The 22,833-nt window shown below is 45.2% G+C and overlaps 13 protein-coding genes across 13 annotated transcripts; 7 read left to right on the top strand and 6 right to left on the bottom strand.

Moving 5' to 3' along the window:
* Positions 1–9: 9 nt before the first annotated feature.
* J056_002205 (Protein DJ-1) lies at positions 10–621 on the top strand (the record flags this gene model as incomplete). Its single annotated transcript, XM_009268069.1, has 2 exons — positions 10–59; positions 111–621. The coding sequence occupies 2 exons, from the start codon at positions 10–12 to the stop codon at positions 619–621; spliced, it is 561 nt and encodes a 186-aa protein (XP_009266344.1).
* A 61-nt stretch (positions 622–682) lies between these two features.
* On the bottom strand, positions 683–2,843 carry J056_002204 (THO complex subunit 1; the record flags this gene model as incomplete). The annotated part of the gene is made up of 3 exons (XM_009268068.1): positions 683–1,834; positions 1,894–2,643; positions 2,691–2,843. The coding sequence occupies 3 exons, from the start codon at positions 2,841–2,843 to the stop codon at positions 683–685; spliced, it is 2,055 nt and encodes a 684-aa protein (XP_009266343.1).
* An 83-nt stretch (positions 2,844–2,926) lies between these two features.
* Positions 2,927–3,823, bottom strand: J056_002203 (uncharacterized protein; the record flags this gene model as incomplete). The annotated part of the gene is made up of 1 exon (XM_009268067.1): positions 2,927–3,823. The coding sequence occupies one exon, from the start codon at positions 3,821–3,823 to the stop codon at positions 2,927–2,929; it is 897 nt and encodes a 298-aa protein (XP_009266342.1).
* A 36-nt stretch (positions 3,824–3,859) lies between these two features.
* J056_002202 (DNA mismatch repair protein msh-2) lies at positions 3,860–6,992 on the top strand (the record flags this gene model as incomplete). The annotated part of the gene is made up of 8 exons (XM_009268066.1): positions 3,860–3,864; positions 3,912–3,943; positions 3,998–4,047; positions 4,094–4,129; positions 4,177–5,879; positions 5,926–6,083; positions 6,141–6,205; positions 6,261–6,992. 8 exons carry the CDS (start codon positions 3,860–3,862, stop codon positions 6,990–6,992), a joined length of 2,781 nt encoding a protein of 926 aa, XP_009266341.1.
* A 137-nt stretch (positions 6,993–7,129) lies between these two features.
* Positions 7,130–9,580, bottom strand: J056_002201 (DEAD-box ATP-dependent RNA helicase 25; the record flags this gene model as incomplete). Its single annotated transcript, XM_009268065.1, has 2 exons — positions 7,130–8,761; positions 8,807–9,580. The coding sequence occupies 2 exons, from the start codon at positions 9,578–9,580 to the stop codon at positions 7,130–7,132; spliced, it is 2,406 nt and encodes an 801-aa protein (XP_009266340.1).
* A 235-nt stretch (positions 9,581–9,815) lies between these two features.
* On the top strand, positions 9,816–11,683 carry J056_002200 (uncharacterized protein; the record flags this gene model as incomplete). Its single annotated transcript, XM_009268064.1, has 2 exons — positions 9,816–10,082; positions 10,235–11,683. 2 exons carry the CDS (start codon positions 9,816–9,818, stop codon positions 11,681–11,683), a joined length of 1,716 nt encoding a protein of 571 aa, XP_009266339.1.
* Positions 11,684–11,955: 272 nt separating this feature from the next.
* J056_002199 (Thymidylate kinase) lies at positions 11,956–12,700 on the bottom strand (the record flags this gene model as incomplete). Its single annotated transcript, XM_009268063.1, has 3 exons — positions 11,956–12,264; positions 12,329–12,525; positions 12,577–12,700. The coding sequence occupies 3 exons, from the start codon at positions 12,698–12,700 to the stop codon at positions 11,956–11,958; spliced, it is 630 nt and encodes a 209-aa protein (XP_009266338.1).
* A 74-nt stretch (positions 12,701–12,774) lies between these two features.
* J056_002198 (Ceramide very long chain fatty acid hydroxylase SCS7) lies at positions 12,775–13,900 on the top strand (the record flags this gene model as incomplete). The annotated part of the gene is made up of 2 exons (XM_009268062.1): positions 12,775–13,528; positions 13,578–13,900. The coding sequence occupies 2 exons, from the start codon at positions 12,775–12,777 to the stop codon at positions 13,898–13,900; spliced, it is 1,077 nt and encodes a 358-aa protein (XP_009266337.1).
* Positions 13,901–13,957: 57 nt separating this feature from the next.
* On the top strand, positions 13,958–16,218 carry J056_002197 (Nucleolar complex protein 3-like protein; the record flags this gene model as incomplete). Its single annotated transcript, XM_009268061.1, has 2 exons — positions 13,958–15,474; positions 15,522–16,218. The coding sequence occupies 2 exons, from the start codon at positions 13,958–13,960 to the stop codon at positions 16,216–16,218; spliced, it is 2,214 nt and encodes a 737-aa protein (XP_009266336.1).
* Positions 16,219–16,796: 578 nt separating this feature from the next.
* Positions 16,797–18,173, top strand: J056_002196 (uncharacterized protein; the record flags this gene model as incomplete). Its single annotated transcript, XM_009268060.1, has 2 exons — positions 16,797–17,358; positions 17,407–18,173. 2 exons carry the CDS (start codon positions 16,797–16,799, stop codon positions 18,171–18,173), a joined length of 1,329 nt encoding a protein of 442 aa, XP_009266335.1.
* Positions 18,174–18,421: 248 nt separating this feature from the next.
* J056_002195 (cAMP-independent regulatory protein pac2) lies at positions 18,422–19,703 on the bottom strand (the record flags this gene model as incomplete). Its single annotated transcript, XM_009268059.1, has 3 exons — positions 18,422–19,162; positions 19,219–19,568; positions 19,622–19,703. 3 exons carry the CDS (start codon positions 19,701–19,703, stop codon positions 18,422–18,424), a joined length of 1,173 nt encoding a protein of 390 aa, XP_009266334.1.
* Positions 19,704–19,867: 164 nt separating this feature from the next.
* On the top strand, positions 19,868–21,743 carry J056_002194 (uncharacterized protein; the record flags this gene model as incomplete). Its single annotated transcript, XM_009268058.1, has 3 exons — positions 19,868–20,440; positions 20,491–20,925; positions 20,979–21,743. 3 exons carry the CDS (start codon positions 19,868–19,870, stop codon positions 21,741–21,743), a joined length of 1,773 nt encoding a protein of 590 aa, XP_009266333.1.
* An 82-nt stretch (positions 21,744–21,825) lies between these two features.
* Positions 21,826–22,786, bottom strand: J056_002193 (Surfeit locus protein 4-like protein; the record flags this gene model as incomplete). The annotated part of the gene is made up of 2 exons (XM_009268057.1): positions 21,826–22,611; positions 22,661–22,786. 2 exons carry the CDS (start codon positions 22,784–22,786, stop codon positions 21,826–21,828), a joined length of 912 nt encoding a protein of 303 aa, XP_009266332.1.
* Between the last annotated feature and the right edge of the window lie 47 nt (positions 22,787–22,833).

The following is a 22,833-nucleotide window of genomic DNA, read 5'->3' as shown; positions in this document are numbered from 1 at the left end:
ATTATCGAAATGACAAAGGCTTTAATTTTCATTTCAAACGGCACTGAGGAGATGGAATTGTGAGTCGATGTATTTTACGGCAAATTCCAGTACTCAAATCCACCAACCAGCACCATTACTTACGATACACTCGTCAGAGCGGGTTTCCAAGCTGTATCTGCAGGTGTAGACATATCCACGCACGCCGTATGCACAAGAGGCGTTAAGATTACTCCGGATGTACTCCTCAACGACCTCAGCGATGACGATTTGCACAGTTTCAACATTGTCGTTGTCCCTGGTGGTGGGCCTGGCGCCAACACTCTCAAATCAAACTTACGCATTCAAAGCCTTTTCCAGCGTAATTTCAAAGCCTCCGATAAGCTTCTCGGTACTATCTGCGCTGGTTCACTCATCATAAAATCTGCAGACATAGCTAAAGGTCAGCCAATCACCTCGCATCCTTCTGTAAAAGATGAGCTCGATCACCTCTACGCTTACTCGCAAGATAAGGTCGTCGTTACTGAGAATCTTGTAACATCACGTGGCCCAGGCACAGCTTTCGACTTTGTCCTCACTCTCATCGAGTTGACTGCCGGGAAGCAGAAGCGCAATGACGTAGCTGGTCCAATGATCTTCTAATCTAGCGTCTTGTAACGAACTTAACGATTTTACGAGAACGCTGAATAGAATACACATGTATTTAGCTTTGCATTTTCTCCTTTACACTTTCTTGTACAACCATCTTTTCTTCTGCCGTGTCCATCACGACTTGCGACGTTTGAAAAACTTCCTCTGCTTCAGGCGGTTGGCTTTGAGAACGCTCATTAGTTTGGTTTACTTTGACTTGCTTTGTATCTTGTATCACTTTACCATCCTGTTCGACAGCTTGCTCAACAAACTGCTCTACGACTTGCTCTCCCGCCTCCTCTTTCTTCGAATCAGCCGCAGCATCCACTGCCTGCTCACGAGATAAATGCTTCTCGATATTCATCTCCTCCTCCTCATCTTCCTTGCGACCCTGTTCATCATGCCGCTGGCCATCACCTACAATCTGCGTCACATCAAGTGCATTGCTAGGTGAGTTATCTTTCGACGCTACACCTTTCGCTTGTGCCTGCTGTTTTTTTCTTTCAATGGCTTCATACAGCCCCTCCACGTCAGAACCAGGTGGGAGTGATGCGATAATTGGAGCGCTATTCTTAGCCACACAACGAAATCCTCTCCATGACAGACTCTGCTTGTGATTTCTCACGTCTTCCAACACAGGATCATTAGCCACCTGTGCATCTTCCCCAACTCCAAGTTTCCTCCTCCTCTGCATCGCCTTCATTGTATCCTGTTTTGCTTTCTTCACGTAGAAAGAAAGTTCGGGTGGTCGCGGGTATTGTTCCAAGTCATCTGCATTCTTGTATCCTTCTTCGAATGACTCACTCAGCGCCTCCGTTCCCCATACATACGGACTTGCATTTATGTTTTTAAACACATTCGCCATCCTGGATTCCTCGGCTCGAGTGAGCAGACTGGGGTCGTCGCTCGGTAGTTCTATCATCGGACAGTTTTCCATCTTCCAGTATACCCAGTGTTTTTCCCTCTTCATTAGTTGCACTATGGGTTGCGTTATGTCGACGTTGTGTGGTGATACTTTGGGCAGTGCTTTGAGTATATTCGAACGCCTACTCGTAGCCCAGTCAGCGAAAGTTTTGTCAGACTGTATCCCGCTCTTTATAATTTTTTCCTGTGGGTTTTGGATTTCAGGGCCATAGAGAAGGTCCTTTGGGTGGACCGAGACGATAAATTGGACTATGATGAACATCTGTATAAACACGCAGCATCTAAAGCTTGGATCAGCGACCTGTAGAGGTATTTGTGTGACTTTAGAGGTGTATGTGTATGTTTAATAAATCAACGCACCTGTAATGGGAACAACTTAGGCTGAGCAAGGTACTCAGGGAAAAAGTACGCATCGGACAGTATCTCAGCTTCGTTTAACTTGCGCTTCATACCGCCGCTGCTTTTCTTGGTTGTCGAACCAGACATCCTGATCTCCTTATCGGAAGCCTCGACAAGGAGCTGGAGAATTGAGCTGAAAAGAGACTTGAATCTTTCTGTGTGAGTGATCTCCTTATCACCATCCTTAATCGCCGTCTTGTCGTATATCGACATTGGATTTGTGAGGTAGGACTGTAAGTGCCAGAAATTCCTATACCCATCATCTGCTTCGTCACTCATCATTAGTGCATCGGGTATGGTCTTTGTAGACTCCCTAATATCGCCCCTGAAGTTGGTAGCCGATCTATCGGTTAATGGCATGATACTGGTGAGGAAAAGGAGAATTTCACCACAAAGTTCGCTATTTCTAGTTCTAGAAGCTCTTCTCAGCAGCTCATTGCTTGTTTTGAGTAGGTTGTTACGCGTGCTCGTCGTCTTAACCACGTTTGAGTCGTCGGAAGCCATAAAGTCGGTGAGGAAGTTGAAGATAACAGTGGCAGAAGATAGCGAGTGTATATCCAGCGTATCAGAGATAATAGGTACCACTGAGTTTGGCGGTATAAGATCACTCTTAAGTAATTCGACCAGTACACCCAGCCTGAATAGAAGACCAATATGATAATCGTCGCAGACTTTCCCATCTGAGAATTGAGGGGAAAGTGAGCGAGTAGACTGGAGTTAATATTAGGCAACTATTCTAATCACGCGTATTCACCCACGGAGTACGCCTGGACATCTTCACGAAATGCGTTCTCAATTGCAGTCTTATGATCGTCTTGTGGTATACTGCTTCTGCTTAATGCAACTTTTATATCATTTAAATGGCTTCGTTTCTCTGCAAACGCTTTCACGGACGCCTTAACGTTGTCCATTGGTGATAGTAGGTGAAAGAGAGAGGCATAGCACAGATCAAATAAGAGTATTCCAATGCATCGACTATATTCTATAATGTATTTCATTCTTGCTGCTTTCTAGCTTTGCGTTGTGCGTATTTCTCCTCCTTGGAAAGCTGCTGTGTCAATTTAGAGCCTAGCTTGTCGAGCCAATCACCACCTCTGCCTTCTTCCTCTGCAATTGAGCGCAGTTCACTCCAAACGTTGTGTGCATCGTTCAGCTGCCACGAATCGACTGGTATAACCCTACGCACATCCAATCCCTTCAACCAATCAAGCAACGCGACGCGGTTCTCGTCACCCTTTTCCAATCCCCTGATTGCATTAGCAACGCAGAAAGCATCGTGTGGTCTGTAATGGAATGCTCTGAGTATCGGCAGCAGTTGCAGAGGTGTAGCAATGTGATCCTTCTTCTCAAGCAATCCCAGTGAAATAGCTCTCGCTGTTGCTCTGTTAGGTAATGTGAGATTGAATTTGTGATAATCTGATAAAAACTCGAAAGCGATATCCGCTCTACCTTGCTTGCAGAGGTTTATGAGTATATCGGCATGTGCATTACGATTTACACCGAGTTTGAATGATTGCCAGCGTCTATAAAAATCTATACCGACATCTATTTCAGATTCGTTCCTCGCATATACCAATGCGTCAATTACTTTACGAGCTTTTGGACGATTCGTTGGATCAACCGCGTTTCCATCACTCAGCTTGGGCGTGAGGTAGTCCACGGCAGCCTTCCAAGGACCAGAAGTGGATTGCGTTGTGGGCGAGTGAGTTTGCTGCTGCACTGGCTCATCTGCCACACCAGCGTCGCTACCTGCGATCAAGTCACCAAAGTCTTCTTCAATCTCATCTGCACTATGCTGTTGCTTGGCCTTATAGAGATTTGCAGTAGTGCTCAAGTGCCTTATGTTTCCCGCTGAAATTCCCCTGAAATTTATAAATTGCAGCAAACGCATCTTGACGGTTGCGATCAACGATTGCGATCAACGAGGATGATGTGGGTGTGTGGTTATACGCGGAAAAATACACTCACAATCAACGCAGGTACTCTGAAGATAAGAAAGATAAGGATATTGGTGGGTTTCCTGCGTTTCCTGCGTATCTCATACATGTCATCTCAACGCGTACAGATAGCAGCGCAAATGATGGATTCGCAGTGTTTTATAAATCGATGCCTAATGTGAGCAGCTATAACAACAAGCAGTGCTAATCTCACAGTTATTTAGAAACTCGAAGGCACAATACGCTTATTCGATAGAGGAGTACGCAGCGTGGACAGCGCGTAAACACCAACTCACAATCATTACAGGAATTCTATTCAGCTTATGGCGACGATGCTAATTACGTAGCCAATACAGTCTTCAAGACACAGAAAGTACTCAAACAACTTTCCTCAAAGAAGCTCAAACAGCCACTGCCGTTCCTCTCGTTAAACAGAATATCTGCTCAGACTTTTCTCCGTGAAGCTCTCACCACGCGTCAGCTTAAAATCGAGATATGGGAATCAGAGGGCGGCAAGAAGGCGCAGTCATACACCCTAATAAAGACTGCTTCTCCAGGCAATCTACAACCAGTAGAAGATCTCCTTTTCGCTTCATCAGATATACTCACAGCTCCCATCTCAATGGCTATCAAGCTCAGCGTGAAAGAGGGCCTGTTGCACGTCGGTTCCGCTTACTGTGACGCAAGCTGCCGCGAACTCGGGCTAAGTGAGTTTGTAGATAACGACCTCTTCTCGAACGTCGAGTCTCTCATCATACAACTTGGCGTGAAGGAGTGTCTTCTACCGTCCAACGACAAGGGCAACGATCACGATCTCACTAAACTCAAGACTCTTGTTGAAAGATGCGGGATAGTCGTTACAGAGGTGAAGCCATCAGACTTCAACATGAAAGACATAGAACAGGATCTTGACAGACTGTTGAAAAGCGGTGCAGTGAAGCAATCCTCCGAATTTGATATGAAGATAGCCATGTCTTCTGCATCTGTCCTAATCAATTACCTCGGTTTGATGGGCGATGCTGCTAACTTTTCCCAATTCACTTTAAAAAACCACGATTTGTCGCATTACATGAAGTTAGATGCCTCAGCATTACGCGCACTCAGTCTTTTCCCCTCGCCTGGTGACGTCGGTGGATCGAAGAACATGTCTTTGTTCGGGCTTCTCAACCACTGCAAAACGGCTCAAGGGCAGCGACTGCTAGCACAGTGGCTGAAACAGCCTCTAATGACATTACATGACATACACTCTCGACAAAATCTCGTCGAATGGTTCACCATAGAGACGGAACTAAGGGGAATTATGCGCGAGCAAATAATGAACAAGATGCCAGACCTTCATCGACTCTCCAAGCGTTTTCAGAGGGGTGTCGCTAATCTTGAAGATGTAGTGAGAACGTATCAAGCCTGTCTCAATATACCAAAGTTGCTGCAAGACATCAAGGCAGCGGAGGAGGGTGTGGAGGATGATGCGATTAGACTGCTAATTGAGGAAACATACGTTAAGCCTCTACAAGATCTGGCTGGCAGTCTTAACATGCTGATCGAAATGGTCGAATCTACAATCGATCTCGATGAATTGGCTAACCACAACTACATCATTAAGCCCGATTTCGATGACGATCTCAAGGCTTACCGCATCAAGCTCGAGTCTATCCGCGATGGCTTAGACGAAGAACACCAGGCTGTCGGCAGCGATCTCGGCTTAGAGCTGGGCAAGAAGCTGCATATGGAAAGACATCAAACATACGGCTACTGCTTCAGAGTGACAAAGGCGGAGGCGAAGAGCGTGGCAAACAACAAAGCTTACCATGAGCTGTCCACACTTAAGAATGGAACATACTTCAGAACATCGACACTGAGAGATTTAGGTGATGAGTACAAAGAAGTGCAGACAGCGTACGATAAGAAACAATCAAGTTTAGTGAAAGAGGTCGTTGGTATTGCTGCTACATACTGTCCAGTGCTTGAGAGTCTTGATAATGTACTCGCCCACCTGGACGTGCTGATGAAGTGGGTGGATAGCACCATTCATCTCTCCTCCTACTAACAAAGACAGCTTCGCTTTCGTTGCAGACAACTCAGCTAGCCCCTTAGTGAAGCCGGAAGTTCGGGAGAAGGGCACGAGCGACATGCTGCTCACTGAAGCACGCCATCCTTGTCTCGAAGTGCAGGATGGAGTGGACTTTATAGCGAACGACGTAATGTTAAAGAGGGGTGGGTCAAAAGCTTAAGCGAGCTCGGGCGCTTTAGCTAACCAACCACACACAACAGACGAAAGTGAATTCCTGATTGTCACAGGTCCGAACATGGGTGGAAAATCCACATACATCAGACAGGTAAGTGTGTTGGGTAAAGTTTATGACATCTCCAACTAACCATAGACCCTAACAGATAGGTATAATAGCTTTAATGGCACAAATCGGCTGCTATGTTCCATGTACAAAGGCTACAGTACCCATATTCGACTGCATACTCGCTAGAGTCGGTGCGGGAGATTCCCAAATCAAAGGCATATCCACCTTCATGGCTGAAATGCTAGAGACAGCCACGATATTAAAGTCAGCAACGAAAAACAGCTTAATCATAGTAGACGAGCTAGGTAGAGGTACATCCACATATGACGGTTTCGGTCTAGCCTGGGCCATTTCTGAGTATATAGCAGTCGAGTTGCGTTCATTTTGCGTCTTTGCGTCCCATTTTCACGAATTGACGAGCTTGTCAAATCAACAAGGACACGTGAAGAATTTGCATGTCGTCGCGCATGTTCAGCACGATCAAGATGAGGAGGATGTTAGTCTGCTGTATAAAGTAGAGCCCGGTGTCAGTGACAAGAGTTTTGGTATCAACGTCGCACAAATGGCTGGCTTTCCTGACAGCGTTATCAAACTCGCTAAACGCAAGGCTGATGAGCTGGAAGATATCGAAGGCAGCGAAGAGAAGAGACAGAAGTTTTCCGATGAAGATATCAATAGTGGAGTGGGTGTGGTAAAGGAGTTCATGCACACATTTGCTACATCTGCTCAGCACTCAGACGAATACGACGCTCTGATGACTACCTATAACAATTACAAAGACCGAATTGAAAGCTCACGCTGGGCACAATATGTGATCGATTCTCTGTAACTTGTAAAATAAATAAATAAACAAACACATGAACCGTAATAAAGTAGAAATGAGTGTGAGTTGTGAGTTGTGAGTGATGATGAATGATGTTTATCTATAATTTAGCTTATCTCTTGCGTCCATATAATGCTATTTTTCTATTGATGCATAGCGTCTTGAATGAGTACTTTACGAGCATGAAATTCTTTGTTTGCGGTTCTACGTCTTCTAGCCAACTTGTTACTTAATTCGTAATGCGAAGCAGTACGCGGTGATTCTGCAATTTTTTGAGCCCTTTGCTTCCTAGCTTGAACTTCAGCTTCAGCTTGTCTTTCTTCGTCATGAGCATATACAGCTCTGGTGGGATGTGCGCTAGTCATGTAGCTTCTTCTGTCAGTTGGCTTTTTTATACCACCTGATCTACCTTTACCGCCGTAGTCGAAGTCGGTGCGACTTCTCACCCTCGGTCTGTTTGAGGCACCGATGTATTCGGGAGAGAGATGCTCTCTACCATAAGGAGCACTCCTGTATTCATCTGCGTCCATTTCAGGCTTGTTGCGCTCAGATGGAGGTGGAGCACCCTGACCTCTGTAACCGTAGAGACCTCTCTTGTCCCACTCACTGCGCAACTTGCCCTTATCTGAACCTCTGTATGTCTGTCTGCCATCGAGGTTGTAGCGCAATCCTTGATCTTTACCACTCCTCTTGTCAGCAACACTAAAGTACTCCTTGGCTGCATCTCCCGAGTATCTGTCTTTCTGACCGAAGCGCTTCGAACGGTTATCTGTGAGACCCATTTTGAGCAGGAAAGTGTCGGATATGTATGGTGGTCTTGGCAAGCCCATTGCCTCAGTTGTCCATGACTTGAGTCCTTCCACTACAACACCTTTCGTCGTACGCATCACTGGTGCTTTTGGTAGATAGTATCCGAGCAAACTTGCGAAAGTCTCCCTGACGGCCAATTCGTCAACTTGAGAGATGAGATCTTTCAACTCATTCTCAATATTGTTGACCTTATCAACAACATCCTGATTGCCTGTAGATTCTGCCAATTGTGCAACCTGCTTGGCGAACTCTTTAGCTGGATTATCTGCAATGTTGTGCTGGTTGAGTTGCCAAGTCAGGAATGGTAATTCGTAGTAATCCATAACGAAATCTGCTCTTCCACTGGAACCACCTCTACCAGTTCTACCTATTCTGTGAACGTATTGATCAGCAGATGGAGGCACACCAATTTGGATAACGCGTGTGACATTTGGATAGTCAACACCGCGTGCACTGACGTCTGAAGTTACCAACACACTACTGTCAGACTTATCCCTCCTGAAATGCTCAGATGCTCTGCTACGCTGCTCCATCGTTCTCTTGCTGTGGATCTCGAATATGTTAGCCTTCTTTGGCAGGGATTTTGAGAGCGCTCTGAAGATGGTCGAGTAGAGCATCGTCATTTTGGTTGTTGGGCAAAAAATCATTATCTTTGATTTTGGATTCGTGAGCTGATCGTGGGATATCAATCTAAGTAAATGTGGTAACTGGTGGCCAGGGGATGATAATGCAGAGTAAAATTGAGGAATTTTAGCATGCGAGTTGCTCTCGCCTTCTGGTACTGTGTCTATGTAAAGATGGTTTGGTTTAAGGATAGATTTGGCGACCTTTCTAATACCTTCTGAGAGGGTAGCGGAGAGTAGAACGGATTGACGAGTTGGATGACCTGGGAGGTGTTCGATGATGGCATTGAGTTCATCCTTAAAACCCATTTCAAGTAAAGTATCTGCTTCATCGAGGATAAGCTAGAGCTGTATGAGCGTGGATGGGTGAAGCAGATTGTAACGTACAGTTGGAGAAGTGTTCAAAGCAGATTTAACCATAGGACTAGTTTGTAGAACATCATTCATACGACCAGGGGTGGTAACAATGATATCGCCTCTACCGTTTTTGAATTCTGAGAGTTGCTTTCCTTTGTTGGCGCCACCAACGAAGAGTCTAACTTGAAAGCCTTTGTGATGCGTACAGAGTTTTATAGCTTCGTTAGCAATTTGAGTGGCTAATTCTCTTGTTGGACTGATAATCACAGCGCCAACGGTACTATTAGCGTATTGTTTACCAGCTTTAAACTTTTCTTTATCAGAACCAGAAGCAGAATCAAATGCATTCTGAATAGCCATAAGTCTAGCTTCAATGGCAGGCACCAAGAAGGCCATAGTTTTACCAGTACCAGTCTTAGACTTGACAAAGAGGTCTTTCCTGTCATTTGATTGGGCATCAGATAAGCCAGGGAGAAGGTTGAAGATAGCAGATTGTACAGCAGACATTTTTGTATGCTTGTGTGGTGAAACTGTGATAGCTTTCATAGTCTCTGGCGAGAGCTTTGTGGCAACGGAATCGAAAGATTCATCGTCCTCTTTACGCTTGTGGCTGTCATCAGGAGCGATTGGGTGGTAGCTGCCTGTCTGTACGCTAGAAGGAATAAGCTGCGGGAATTCAGGCTGAGGATGGTGCCGGGAGGGTGGCTGCTGTGATTGGCTGGATGCGGATACCGTGGCTGTAGATCTAACAACGCTGAGTAGCCTCAATGGACTTGTAAATCTTCTGACTGGCCTGAGTAGCATCAACGCAAAGGATAAAGAGCAGTTTTGCTTGAAATGCTCAAATTGAAAAAGAAAAAGAGATAAAATATATTTTAAATAACTGAAATATATCTCACCATAACAACCGGTTAATATGCGCTGTGTGAAAAAAATGAGTTACGCCGCCAACCACCCGGAATTAGAGGGGGTCCTCAGGTAGAAACCATCAAGTTGGAAAATAAAAAATAAATTCAATAAAATATTAAGACACAGAGCAATGCCACCTTCTGGTTTCTTCATGCCTTCAAACCCGTTATCGTCCTCAATCCCAAAGATCAGACAGGAGGGAGGTTTCAATAGCCCACAGGAATCTCAGCCGCAAGAACATCAGCAGCAGCAGCCACATGCACATGCAACACACCCAAGCAATGGCTCTGTACACAGCCACAGCCATAGCTGGAGAGACCTCCACTCATCGTTTGACATATCGGATACGCTGGATAGCCTAATGCAAACTGAAAGCACAAATAACCAATGGATGCAGGTGAGTTTTCTCTTTCTTTCTTGTTGTCTCCCCGCATATTTTTCCCTCGGAGTGGAGTCCCCACCACCTCGCTTAAGCCTCGCTTAATTTAGCTGCCCTTACATCCGCGCCCTTAATTAATCTTGGAAATATCTAACTAATGAGCTATTTAGACCGATCCTTTTGCAAATTTCAACAATCAGCAGCAGCAACAACAGCAACAACAGCAACAACACCGCCCTCCTCAGCCACCGCCACATCATCACTTACAACACCCTCCACAACCTCCTTCCCCACTTATCAACTTCCAACGTCAGAATCCCTACGATAATCAATCTAACAGTCCCGCTTCAGATGATATGGGCTTTGAAAGTCCCCACCTTTCCTCACAGCCTTACCCCCGCCGCAATTCCATGGTTCGGGAAAATTCTCACTCTCGCTCCAGAGCCACTTCAAACGCCAGTGGTGTCGGCAAAGCTCCAAGCTCACGCTCTAGGTCTTCCAGGGCTAGCATTTCTGGTCCTGCTCCTCACTTAAACACCCCTCAGTCTCAATCTAGTACCCCTGTGCCTGCTCAAGCCATTTTCATTCCGAGCTCTGCTCCTGCTACCCAGCCATGGGGTCACTCTTTTCCTGGTACCGGTGCTGGTACTGCTCCTCCACCTGTTCCTCAACCTAATTCTTCTATGAACAACGAAAGCAACGGTCAGAGAAGAATGTCTGTTGATTACGGTGCTACTCCTTCCTCACTCGGTCAAGATAATAGTTTGAGAGATGACGACGCTAAATCCGGTGAGTCTCTCACTGAAAGGAGGAGAAGAAGACGCGAATCACACAACGCTGTCGAAAGAAGACGTCGAGACAATATCAATGAAAGGATAGCTGAGCTGGCTACGTTGTTACCGGAGGAGTTACTCGCAGACGTTGGCCCACCAAACTCAAGATCTAATAAACAATCTCAGACCCCCTCACAGGGCCACCAACTCCTCGAGCCTATCTCTCCCAGACATCCTGATCAGTTGCCATCTTCATTTAGCGGCAGACTGGAGACTTTGGATGAGACCCAAGTTGCGAACCTCCAACCAGGACAGTCGCCAACTAGTGCCCAACAACAACAACAACAATCTCAACAAAAGCAACAAGCTGTCGCCGCAGCTGCAGCTGGTAAACCAAACAAGGGTGTTATCTTAAGAAAGTCCGTTGACTACATCAGGTATCTTCAACAGGTAGTAGATGCTCAAACAATAGCACAGAAAGAAATGCAAGCGGAATTAGACTATTATCGCAAAATTCACCCCCAATCAGTGAACGCAGCTCAAACTGCAATTAGAGAGGGAAACACTACGGACTCTTCATCACCACAGGGGTTACTTTTACAGTTTGACAAGAATGCGAATCAAAGAGAGCCTAGCGCATCTGCAGTATCTGCATCTGTTGTAAGTGATGGTAGTGAAGATTACTCACACCCACCGCCTCCACCGCTTCAGCCATTGGTAAAACATGAAGACATAAGAATAGAAGACATGAACTCTTTCGATGACTATGGTTTGGGATTCGGTCAATATGATTTCAACATTCATAATCAACAACATAATCAGATCCAGTCTGCTATGGAGCAGTAGGACGTGTATTTTACACCTCAACATTTCGTCAATATCTTGTGTATTTTGGTTCTACGCTTTCCTTAGTCTACGTCTTCAGTTGTTGTCGATTAGATGACATTATCATCTTGTTTTGGTGATTTCAGCCATTAAGATTATGCCGTCGTCCTACTACATTTCTCATTTTACTCGTCCAGTCGAATCAAACTTCAAGTACGCACATAGTACACGTATGTAGTAGTTATTTCTTTATGCTTTCATGTTGTACAAATATAGATGAATACTTTCCTTTTCTACATGAACAAGGTGTGTCTTAAGGGTTCTTGTGAGCTTTCAAGTAACGGTGTGAGCTCTTGTTTCAAGGCCTGGTGAACGCTCTCGATAGATTGTCTAGTGACGTCAAGTTTGTGAATGTACTGGTTGTCTTGGAGCAGCTGCACAAATGCCGAGCGTACACGCGTCTGTATTTCGAGCGATTCATACCTCTCTTCACCGTAATCCTCTCTCTGCTGAGCCAGAAGCGGTGGGAGGTCTAAAAAGAAGACCTTATCGGGTTTTGGTAGGCCTTTATCTGGATTCTTGCAGTAGTTATAGTTGAGCCCCTTTAAATGGATATTAAGATTGGTTTTTGTTGATAAAATACGCGTCAAACGCGTTTGAACGCACCTTAGCGACAGAGTATGCCACACCCGAGTAGGCATACCTATCAGCGATAATGGTAGTGCCTCCATTGAGTGTATCGACGATATGCTGACTCAATTCCCATCTGTTTGCAGAGAAAAGGAGGTGTATAGCGTGATCGTTGAGCTCAGTTTTGGACTGGAGGTAGCTATTGATCATCTGTCCAATGTTTGTGGTTCTGTCTGCGAGAGGCAATGAGTTTGAGGCTTTTTACGCCACGCAGTTGCCCTCACCTGGAAACTTCATTAGAGTCACCTTCCTTCCCGAGGCGGTGAAGTGGTTTAGTAGCTGGGCACACTGCGTTGATTTACCAGTCCTATCGAGACCTTCGACGACGATAAATAATCCTCGCGACATTTCTTCTTTTCTGTGTATTTTATATCCACCGATAAGATCCGAGCACCGCCTCTTGTTCCAGTACAAAGTACAAGATGGCTGAGCTCAGACAGAGAAGACTGAAGATTCACACAAGAGCAGACGTAGAGGCCCACAAATCTGATAAGAGCTGCTGGGTTACTATAGGTAGATTGATCTACGATGTAACGGATTTCTTGCACGATCATCCTGGTGGCGAAGACCTCATTCTCAAATATGCTGGCAAAGATATTGAAGCAGCAATGAAAGCGACGAATAGTGAAGAAGACCATGAACATACCCCTGCAGCTTTTGGAATGATGTCCGATATGCTCATTGGTAAGCTCGATTCTGGGACCCGTATAGTCGATGAGAATTGGGTTGCGACTGATGATTTCATGCCCAAAGAGAGCAACATCGAGGACGATTTAGAGAAATGTGAATTCCTCGACCTCAGTAAGCCACTTCTTAGTCAAGTGTGGTACAGCAACTTCAGTAAAGACTTTTATTTGGAGCAAGTACATCAGCCTAGACATCTCAAGAAAAGCGCTAGACTGTTTGGTTACGATTTCCTGGAAATGTTCACCGTCACTCCGTGGTATGTTATTCCATTGATCTGGGTGCCAATCACGCTCTATCTATCATTCAGAAGCTTCTCAGACTTCAGTACTCAGTTTGGTAGCTCGCTTGGTGGTCTCTGTACTCTGGGATGCTTCCTACTCGGGAATGTTATTTGGACAATTTTGGAATACGGGATGCACAGATTCCTCTTCCACGTCGACGACTACTTGCCAGATAGACCAGTATTTCTTATGCTTCACTTCTTACTACGTAAGTAATGTTGCAACATCTAACCACTTCTGACAAAATTTTCCTCTAGACGGTATACACCACTACCTACCAGCTGACGGGTTGAGATTGGTTATGCCACCAACATTATTCACTGCGTTGCAGTATCCATTCACGCAATTGGCATACAAGATACTTCCGAACACGGCAACAGCAAATGGTGTGATATCCGGCTCATTCGCCTTTTATGTTCTCTATGACTGTATGCACTATGCGCTACATCACACTAGATTGCCAAATTACCTCAAGCAGATGAAATCGTACCACTTGAAGCACCACTACGGCAACTTCGAGCTCGGATTCGGTGTGACGTCCAAGTTCTGGGATTTGGTGTTCAAGACTGAGTTGAAATAGAATTTTTGTATTTTCCGGGTATTTAGTTTTATTTATGTAATTTCACCACTTTAATCCATGTCTTCTCGTTCCACCAGCAGCATGAGTAGCGGCAGCGAGGATGAAGTTTACGAGACCAGGTTTTTTGACGAACAGAAGCCGTCGTTCTTGGCGCAGCTGAATGAAAAGGAAATCAGCAAACCTACGAACAAGCTGAAGAACGCAAAGAGGAAGTTTGTCAAACCACAGTCTGAGTCTGAGGAGAGTAGAAGTGGAGAGGATAGTGAGGATAGTCTGGCTAGCGATGTAGCAAGTGACGACGCAGCCAGCGATATTCCCAGCGACGCAGACGATAATCTCGAAGACAACTACCAGCTCCAGCTCCAGAAGCAGCACTCAAAAGCCTCCCCTCAAGCCGAACAGAATAGACTGCCGATAAAGCTTGACGACGGAAAGATAAAAAACCTGCCGTCGCGCCCGAAGCAGCTCAAGGCTGACGACATCTACGAGAGCCAGTCTGAGCAGGAGGAGGATGACCAAGAGGTAGACAAGGACAAGTCAGATGAGGCTGACGAAGAGGACAGCGACGAGAAGACACACCATATCTACAGAATCTATATGCAAAACAACACTAAGAAATCTCAACTAGCTGCTGCTAAATTCACAATGGCTTCAATTGCTCAGACTGTACTGACAGATCCAGAGGAAAATCTAATCCATATAAGAAAACTCCAGCAGCTGACTCAGTACAAGTTAAAATACGACGATAAGGAGATCGTAAACCTAGAGTCTATCAGACAACTATCACACTTATCACTCTCAGCCATATTTGTTGATATTCTGCCATCGTATAGGATAAGAAAGCTCAGTGAGAAAGAGAAGACAGAGAAAGTCAGCAAAGAGGTTGCGGCGCGTCGTCAGTGGGAAGAGCTAATCATACAGCTTTACCAGAATTGGCTTGCGAGTCTTGACAAAGAGATAAAAAAGGCATCAACACTGACGAAAGTATGTCTGCAGTGTATGTGTATCATGTTGGAGAGGGCGACACACTTCAACTTCCACACAAACATAATGGAATGTGTTATCGGTCGGATATCGAAGCAGTCATGGGATGAATTGTCTAAAATGTGCTATGATGCACTCGAAAAGGTCCTCAAGAGTGATGTTAGCGGAGAGTTCAGTCTCGAGATTACAAAGATACTCAATAGAATGATAAAGGAGCGTCAATTTAGAATATCTCCAAACGTCTTGTCTTTATTTAACAACCTCAGACTCAGAGAAGAGCTAACACTTGAGTCAACGCAGAAACCAAACAAACATCAACGTAAATTCAAAGAAAACAAGGAGAAGAAGCATTTGTCAAAGAAGGCAAAGAAAGCTCATCGCGAGAATAAAGAAATTGAAAAGGAGATGAAAGAAGCGCAAGTTGAAGTGGATAAGGAGACTAAGGATAGGAATAACACTGAGACGCTCAAACTCATTTTCGTCATTTATTTCCGCATACTTAAATTTCCAGAATCTAGTCCACTCCTGCCTGTAGCTTTGGAAGGTGTCGCCAACTTTAGTCACCTCGTTAACGTTGACTTCTTTGTTGAGTGGGTTGTGAGATGATTTTGATGTGGTATACTAACAAACTGTGTAGCCTTCTTGACGTGTTGAAGAGTATCAGTAAGAGAGCTGAGCTGGATGCACTGGTGGAAGAGAAATTGGTGCACGAGGAGGATGAGAATGTGGACACTTTAGTTCCGTCGAGTGAAACAAGATTGAGGCTGCTGTGTATCTCTACTGCATTCAAGCTTTTGACGGATCAAGGAGAGTCGCTGAATATAGATCTCGATGACTTCTTGACTTCACTTTATGCGCTGCTCCTACCACTGAGCATCTCACCAACAATAGAAACTGTACCAGACAACAGTGTCAAATCATTCAAAAAGATCAAACCGGTCCATGCGAAATCTGAGTCAGAGTTATTGTTCGACACGCTCAATATTGTTTTCTTCACAGCGCGCAACCAAACCAAAGGAGTACCATCGACGAGGTGCCTAGCATTCGCCAAGCGGATTTTGATTTGCACGTTGCAATGGCCTGGTGATAGTTCACTCAAGGCAGTCGACTTTGTGCAGAAGTTGGTAGGTATAGCAGGTGGATCGGTGATAGAGACGCTGTTAAGTACTGAAGATAGAATGTCGGGTGAGGGTGGTTATAAGGCTTACTTGAATGATCCGTATGCGTGTAACGCGCAGAATGCATTGGGATTCGAGTTGGCGTTACTCGAATCACAGCATTACGATAGTAGAGTACGCAACGCAGCGTACGAATTAGCAAATACTAAGAGATAAATTGATGTATGTACACTGATAGATTTAATTTATATTGATTTTGGCCAAATTGAGTGAGAATTACGCCTTCTTCTTCAAGACGCTGTGCTTGGTTGTGAATCCCAACACCGCCATCACCTCTATTAGACAGCTCGCCTTTGCTGTTGATGACTCTGTGCCATGGGATATTGTTGGCTGGGTTGAGCAACTTCAGAGCTTGCCCTACCATTCGGCTGTGATTGGGCTGGCCGAGTTCCTTGGCTATTTGGCCATACGTTGCCACCTTCCCGTAAGGAATTGCATCAACAAGCTCATACACACCTGCATGAAAATCCATCTTATAATTCTATCAATGGGCTCAGTTTAGTGTAAACCTTCGGCACAAGTAACAAAATGAGCCTTTTGTATACAAAAATCGCGCATTTGATTCAATGACAGGAATACAGAATGATCTTGAGAATAATTACTTATCTTGAAATGCATCGAAGCATAATTCTGCAGTTTAGTGTGTCGTTTGGAATGAAGACTAAAACAAATGGTATGAAGATTAGATTCGAGGTTGAAGAGACGGGCACAGCAGTGTTCGTAACCACACAAAGATGGAATATGATCAGCAACACCAGCACAGCTCCACCAATGATTACCAGCTAGACAGCCTCGAGCCTAACACCTCACTCATGTCCGCATTTGCACCTACCGCGGCGAGCAACGATAGCAGCAATGTTGGTGGTCCTCAACGGCGGCGTAGGTCTACACAGAGTGTCTACCATCATCCTTACGTCAACACCGCCAACAACATCGGTGGTAATGGGATGCCCAAGCAGAGACAGTCAAGAAAGGAATCCACGTCTTCGCAGTCTGATAACGAGAGCTCTGTGTCGAAAGCTATAAATACTGTCAATGGTGATAAAGCTCAATCTGCGCGCCAGACTGATAATACTCCATTCAAGGGCTACCTAGAAGCCGTACACGATGAACAGGATAGGCTTTGTTGGCTTAGATGCACGTTCTGCAAAGTATTTCCTGAGCGCGGTGGCGCTAACGCTCATTCTACAACCCCGGATCGTATCAGAAAACATCTTCCTGCTTGCAAGGGTGCTGTTCCTGACGATCTTAGGACTGCTGCTGCGAACGGTACCAGGACAAATAGCACGGCTGATTGTGGGTGCTTATAAGCTGACTATATCCATATTGACGCGATTATCAAAGTAACACTAAAGGAAACCACAAATCAGACATTCGTTCCGCCTCAATCACCCGCGCCTAGACGAGAAGACGGCCAGAAGAGGAGAAAGGGAAGATATAGCGCAACGTCTGCAAATGCTGCGAGCCACGCTGCTAGCCAGGCGGCGTCTGCATCTGTATCTGCTCCTCCGCCTTCGTCTGCATCTTCAGCCAGCACTCACAGCACTCACAACATCCACAACACTCACAACCACAACACTTCTTCGACAGTCTCACCGCTGACACCTACTATCGAGAATATTAGCCAATCTATCAATACCTCCAACCAAACAAACAGCAATAACCTCGCCAATGGCATCGCTCTTGACCAGCTCCATGTCTTGAAATCTAGACTAGATTCGATTGAACTGCGCACACCGAAGGAGATGTCAGGACTGAAGAACGAGATACACAGTATACAGAGAGATATGAAGACATTGAATGGAAAGGTTGAGCAATTGCTTGGATATATGGTCATGAACAGCCATTTCCACCATACACACTCTCAAACACCACGCCAGTCGCCGCTGCTATCACAATTCCCAGTAAATGCAGCTGCGGGAGCTGAAGTATCTCCTACGAACGTCCAGGACAGAATCGAGGTAGTCAGAATGTCTAACGACGATGACTCACCGGAGCCCAATGAGAATGAACAGCCAAGGCAGATGCCTAACGGCCATCAAACAAACGGCCAACCTCAGTTCCGTGACAGTTGGTTCGCTGAGTCTAACAATCTTGTTGACGTGCAGTGATTTGCCTCGTATCGTGCAAATTTTCATATAGATATATCTTGGTACTATCGTTTACATACCCCATTCATTACCCTATAAACACACTTTTAATTCTAAATTAATTAACGCCTTTTCTTCCTATGTACTTTATAATTCATTTCTTTAGTAAACTAGAGTGTTAATACAAGTCATTGGTAGAAGCAGCTTAAGCAAGAAAGATATATTACAATTACCGTAAATTTAAAAATTATTACTGATGGAGATTCTATTCAGCTTGATGGGTTATTCGGATGGGTTTGTGCATAGTATTGAATAGGTGGCGCTGGGATTTGATAAGCGTGAGCGTGAGCGTGAAGTTGACTGTGGTTATTAGCATGATCATGAGCATGAGCATGGCCCGCAAGTGGAGCAGAAGAGCTCACTCGGCCTATAGGAGTTGTTTGCGCATTAGCGCTGTCATAATAGTCGAAAGGTGGCCGCAACATGCCTCTATGCACAGGTGGTGAAGACGGTGGCAACACAGGCGACACCGCCTGTATCGTCATCGGTAAGCTGGAAATATGTCTCGAAGGTGGACTACCATACGGCGTATATCTGTGGTTGTTCAGAGACGTCGGTGAAGACTTCCCAATACCTGAAGCCGATGGCGATGCAGCTGCATATGGTGGCGACCTGTTACCCGCTATTGGATGGCTGGACCGGCGTGCTTTAGACTTCTGATGCTGCTGCGACATCTGTGCTTGATAGTTTGATAGTGCTGCTTGGATCGATGGTGGACTATACTGAGAAAAATCCTCCTGCTCGCCCCTATACCTCAGAAGTCCGTCGGGGTCGACTTCTGTTCTAATTGGGCATCTAAAATTTGAATTAACGAGATATTCTTGGGATATGGCCAGAGATTGGAACTCTGGTAGAGTCGAAGGTGATCTCAATCTGCCCTTTTGAACATCTTCTACTCTATAGTATGATATTAGATGCTGCGCGGAACCGTTAAAACTAAGAGACATAGTCTAGGATTCTTTGTGAGACACGGACTTATAAATTTAAGGTACACCAAATTACTAACCTTTTTGACCAACCCATTAGACTTGAACATGTCGGATTTGGTGAGTGAGCCTACGAGAGACCTCTCTTTTGCTTTCTCCGACTCATTTTCATCGTCTGAGCTGTTTTGGTTGTTGGGATCGTAGTTGAAACTTTCTAATGAATAAGATTGCTGTTGGTTGACAGACGCAGTAGCATTGCGCTTCGGTTTGTGGGTTTCTCTATAAATAAGGAAGTTTCCGAGTATTCTAGACGGCGACCAGATCAGACCGTCTGTCCACCTTTTGATACCAGACTCGTGCTCGTCAAAGACAAATACAGAGCCAGACTGTACCAGACGACGCTCAGACTCCTTCAGTCTTCTGGTTACTCCTATTAGTGAGCAATGCTCAGCGTGTGTGTTAGGTGCGATAGTGAGCACCCACGTGGTAGCAAACCGAGTCTAGAAGCTTCAAGGACTAACAAACCATCGTAAGTGCTCCCAATGAATAATTTGTGGTTATCCATTGTGATAGATCCACAAGATCGTTTCCAATGATGATGATGGTTTCGGTGAGAGTGAAGTAGATACAAATAATTGATTAACACTTCAATTTTACTTGTGTGTATTCAGATGTTTATTCTCCGTCACTTCCTCGCTACTTCACCACCATCACCTCTGTACAAGCGATATGCGGAGATCATCTATTTATTCATCCTCTATACCGAGAGATTTTAACACGCTAGAATCCATTTTTGGTCACTCAGATAGCGACGACGCAAACGAGCCAGATGGCGAAAGTGGTAGCCATGATAGCATCACTGACGAGCGCACTAGCAACACACAGCAAACACAATATAAATCTTCATCCAAGCGTGTTTCCAACGAAATGGACGAGGAAATCGCCAGACAGCGACAATCCATACTCAATCCCCAACAACCTCCTCAAGTTCACACCCCTATCCCAGTCTCCTACGATCATGACAAGGTTGACAATTCCACCGTCATGACCGAGCTCCGCATCATTAGCATCTACCTCATACCTATTTGGCTTACTCATTTACTTGAGTACTCGCTAAATGTTGCTAGCGTACTCTCAGTAGGGCACATTGATAAGATGGCATTAGCTGCCATGAGTTTATCCTCTATGACTGCAGCAGTCACAGGTCTCGCTCTTATTCAAGGCTTCGCGACCGGTTTGGATAGCTTGTTAGCCACCAGCTATGCATCTAGCAATCCTGCCTTGGTTGGAATCTGGACAAGTGTATGTTTCCATTTTAACCTCTTTTGTCTCCTAACTTCGTTAATTGCTAGCGCATGACAGTCGTAATCTTCCTCCTTCTCATCCCAATTAGCGCTGTATGGATCAACTCCGAGCGTATTCTACTATCTATCGGACAAGATCCTCAAGTCGCCCACCTTGCTGGTACCTACTTGAGATACTTCACAGTTGCTTTGCCTGGATTCGCTGGTTTTGAGCTGCTCAGGAAGTTTCTGCAAAGCTGCAACAACATGCACATTCCTACAATCGTCCTGATAGTCATTAGTCCTCTCAACATGCTCCTGCAATACCTTCTTGTCTGGAAGACTAGTCTGGGATTCATTGGTAGCCCTATTGCGTCAGCGGCATGTATTGATCTTATTGCGATCCTACTATTCGCATATGTTGTCCTCAACCCTAAAACCAGACAGGGTACTTGGGGCGGATTCAGTCATTTGATGTTCAAAGATCTCGGCGTCTGCTTCAAGGTGATTAAGCATTTCTTTTTCTAGACGTGACTTTAGACTAACTCTTACCCAAGCTCGGCGCATCTGCTGCGACAATGACACTTAGTGAATGGGCTGCATGGGAAGGTTTGGCATTTGCAGCATCTTTCATTTCCCCTACGGCTTTAGCAGCTCAGTCCGTTATAAATACTAGCTCGTCAGTCAGCTACCAGCTGCCGTCAGCACTCAGTGTTGCCAGTTCAGTCAGGATTGGAAACCTTATGGGTAAATTTCTACCCAATAGAGCATCGGCCGCCACTAAAGCTACGATCCAATTTTCCTTCGCCATGGCGTTGATAAATGCGCTTGTTTTCTTGATTTTTAGGAAGTCATTTGCCAAGATTTTTACTTCTGACAGCGACGTTATAGAGCTAGTTGCTAATATTTTACCCCTTGTTGCGTTGTTCCAATTCACGGATGGCACCATCTCATCTTGCTTGGGTATACTAAGGACAACAGGTCGACAGCTAATGGGTGCAGTCATTCAAATAACTGGTTTCTACATCATTGGATTACCGTTGGCTGTCTGTTTGGCATTCCTACCTAGAGTCAATCCTGAAAGCTATTGGCCTTGGCCCAGTGCTCAGAGCGACAGACTTGTCGGTTTGTGGCTGGGTATGTCCATAGCGCTCTTTTTGAATTTTATCGCTGTCCTCTGGATTGTCTCGCGTATTAACTGGAATAGGGAGTGCACACTGGCTGATATCAGAGTCAGGGGTACCACACACGCCGAGGATAATGAAACACCCCCACAGTCAACTCCGCCAAATGAAAGACAACCATTACTGGGAAGTAATTGAAGCGCCTATATAGCAAAAGTAGTATTTATAATTTGTATTTTAGCATTAACAATTAACTTGAACACGACTATCAAAGAAGAAACTAGTAAACTTTCTTCTTCTCATCAACAGAAATGCCACCTGGACCCATGTTGACGAGCAAGAGTAAACCACCGACAATAGAGAGAGTCTGGAAGAAGTCATACTTGAGGAAATCACGCTGGTGGTGGGCGTGATGCATAGACCACCAATTGTTGATGAGGATGTTGAAGATAGATAAGAGGAGAACGAGGAAGGTAGCAGACCACTTGGTTTTGAAGCCGACGACAACCAAGGTGACAGCGAGCAATCCAATGACGGAGAAGATGATACGGATGAGTGACCACTCGCCCTGAACGACGAAGCCAATAAAGAGGAAAACGAGGAGAACTCTGCCAGCTAATTGGAAGTACTTGCGCTTGTCAGTTTCAGAAATAGAAGGCAGGCCAGCGAAGATGTTCTTCTTCTTGATGAATGATTCAGATAGAACCATCATGAGACCACCAATCACGGAAAGGTTTCTCAAAAAGAAGTTCAAGTCGAAAATGAGGCCATAGCCGAAACCTTGAACGACGACAACACCAAGTAATCCTCCAACTGCGTATAAAGCGTGCTGGCGTCTAACCACCAAAAATGAACAAGCCAACATAACGACAACGTTAATAACGAGGAAACTGAAAGCTAAGATCCAAAAGAAATGGCGATGTCTCTGCAAATACCACATCTGATCCTTCCATTGCGTCAATATTCTCAAGGCGTCTTCAATGAAAGTGACGACAATGAGAAATCTACCGAAGGCAGGAAGATAAGGTTTGAGACCTTGTGTGTAGGTGTCAATGAAGTCTTCAAACTTTTCGTAATTCTGTGAGATACGTATGTGTATGCGTGAGTTGACCCACTTTGCTGGCAACTTCTTTGAGGTTGCCCAATGGACCGCCACCGGAGGAATTTTGATCATACTGGGTGCTTGGATTGGCTGCTGCTGCGTAGCTTGGCCCTGCACCGGCGTTAAACCTTTGGGACATAATGACAGATGGTAGTTGAGCTGTAAATCTAGCAGTGACGTCGAAAT

This window comes from Wallemia ichthyophaga, assembly GCF_000400465.1.
Source record: "Wallemia ichthyophaga EXF-994 unplaced genomic scaffold scaffold2, whole genome shotgun sequence".
Classification (NCBI taxonomy): Eukaryota; Fungi; Basidiomycota; class Wallemiomycetes; order Wallemiales; family Wallemiaceae; genus Wallemia; species Wallemia ichthyophaga.
Note: the sequence above shows the minus strand (reverse complement) of the source record. Positions and strands in the feature narration are given on the sequence as shown.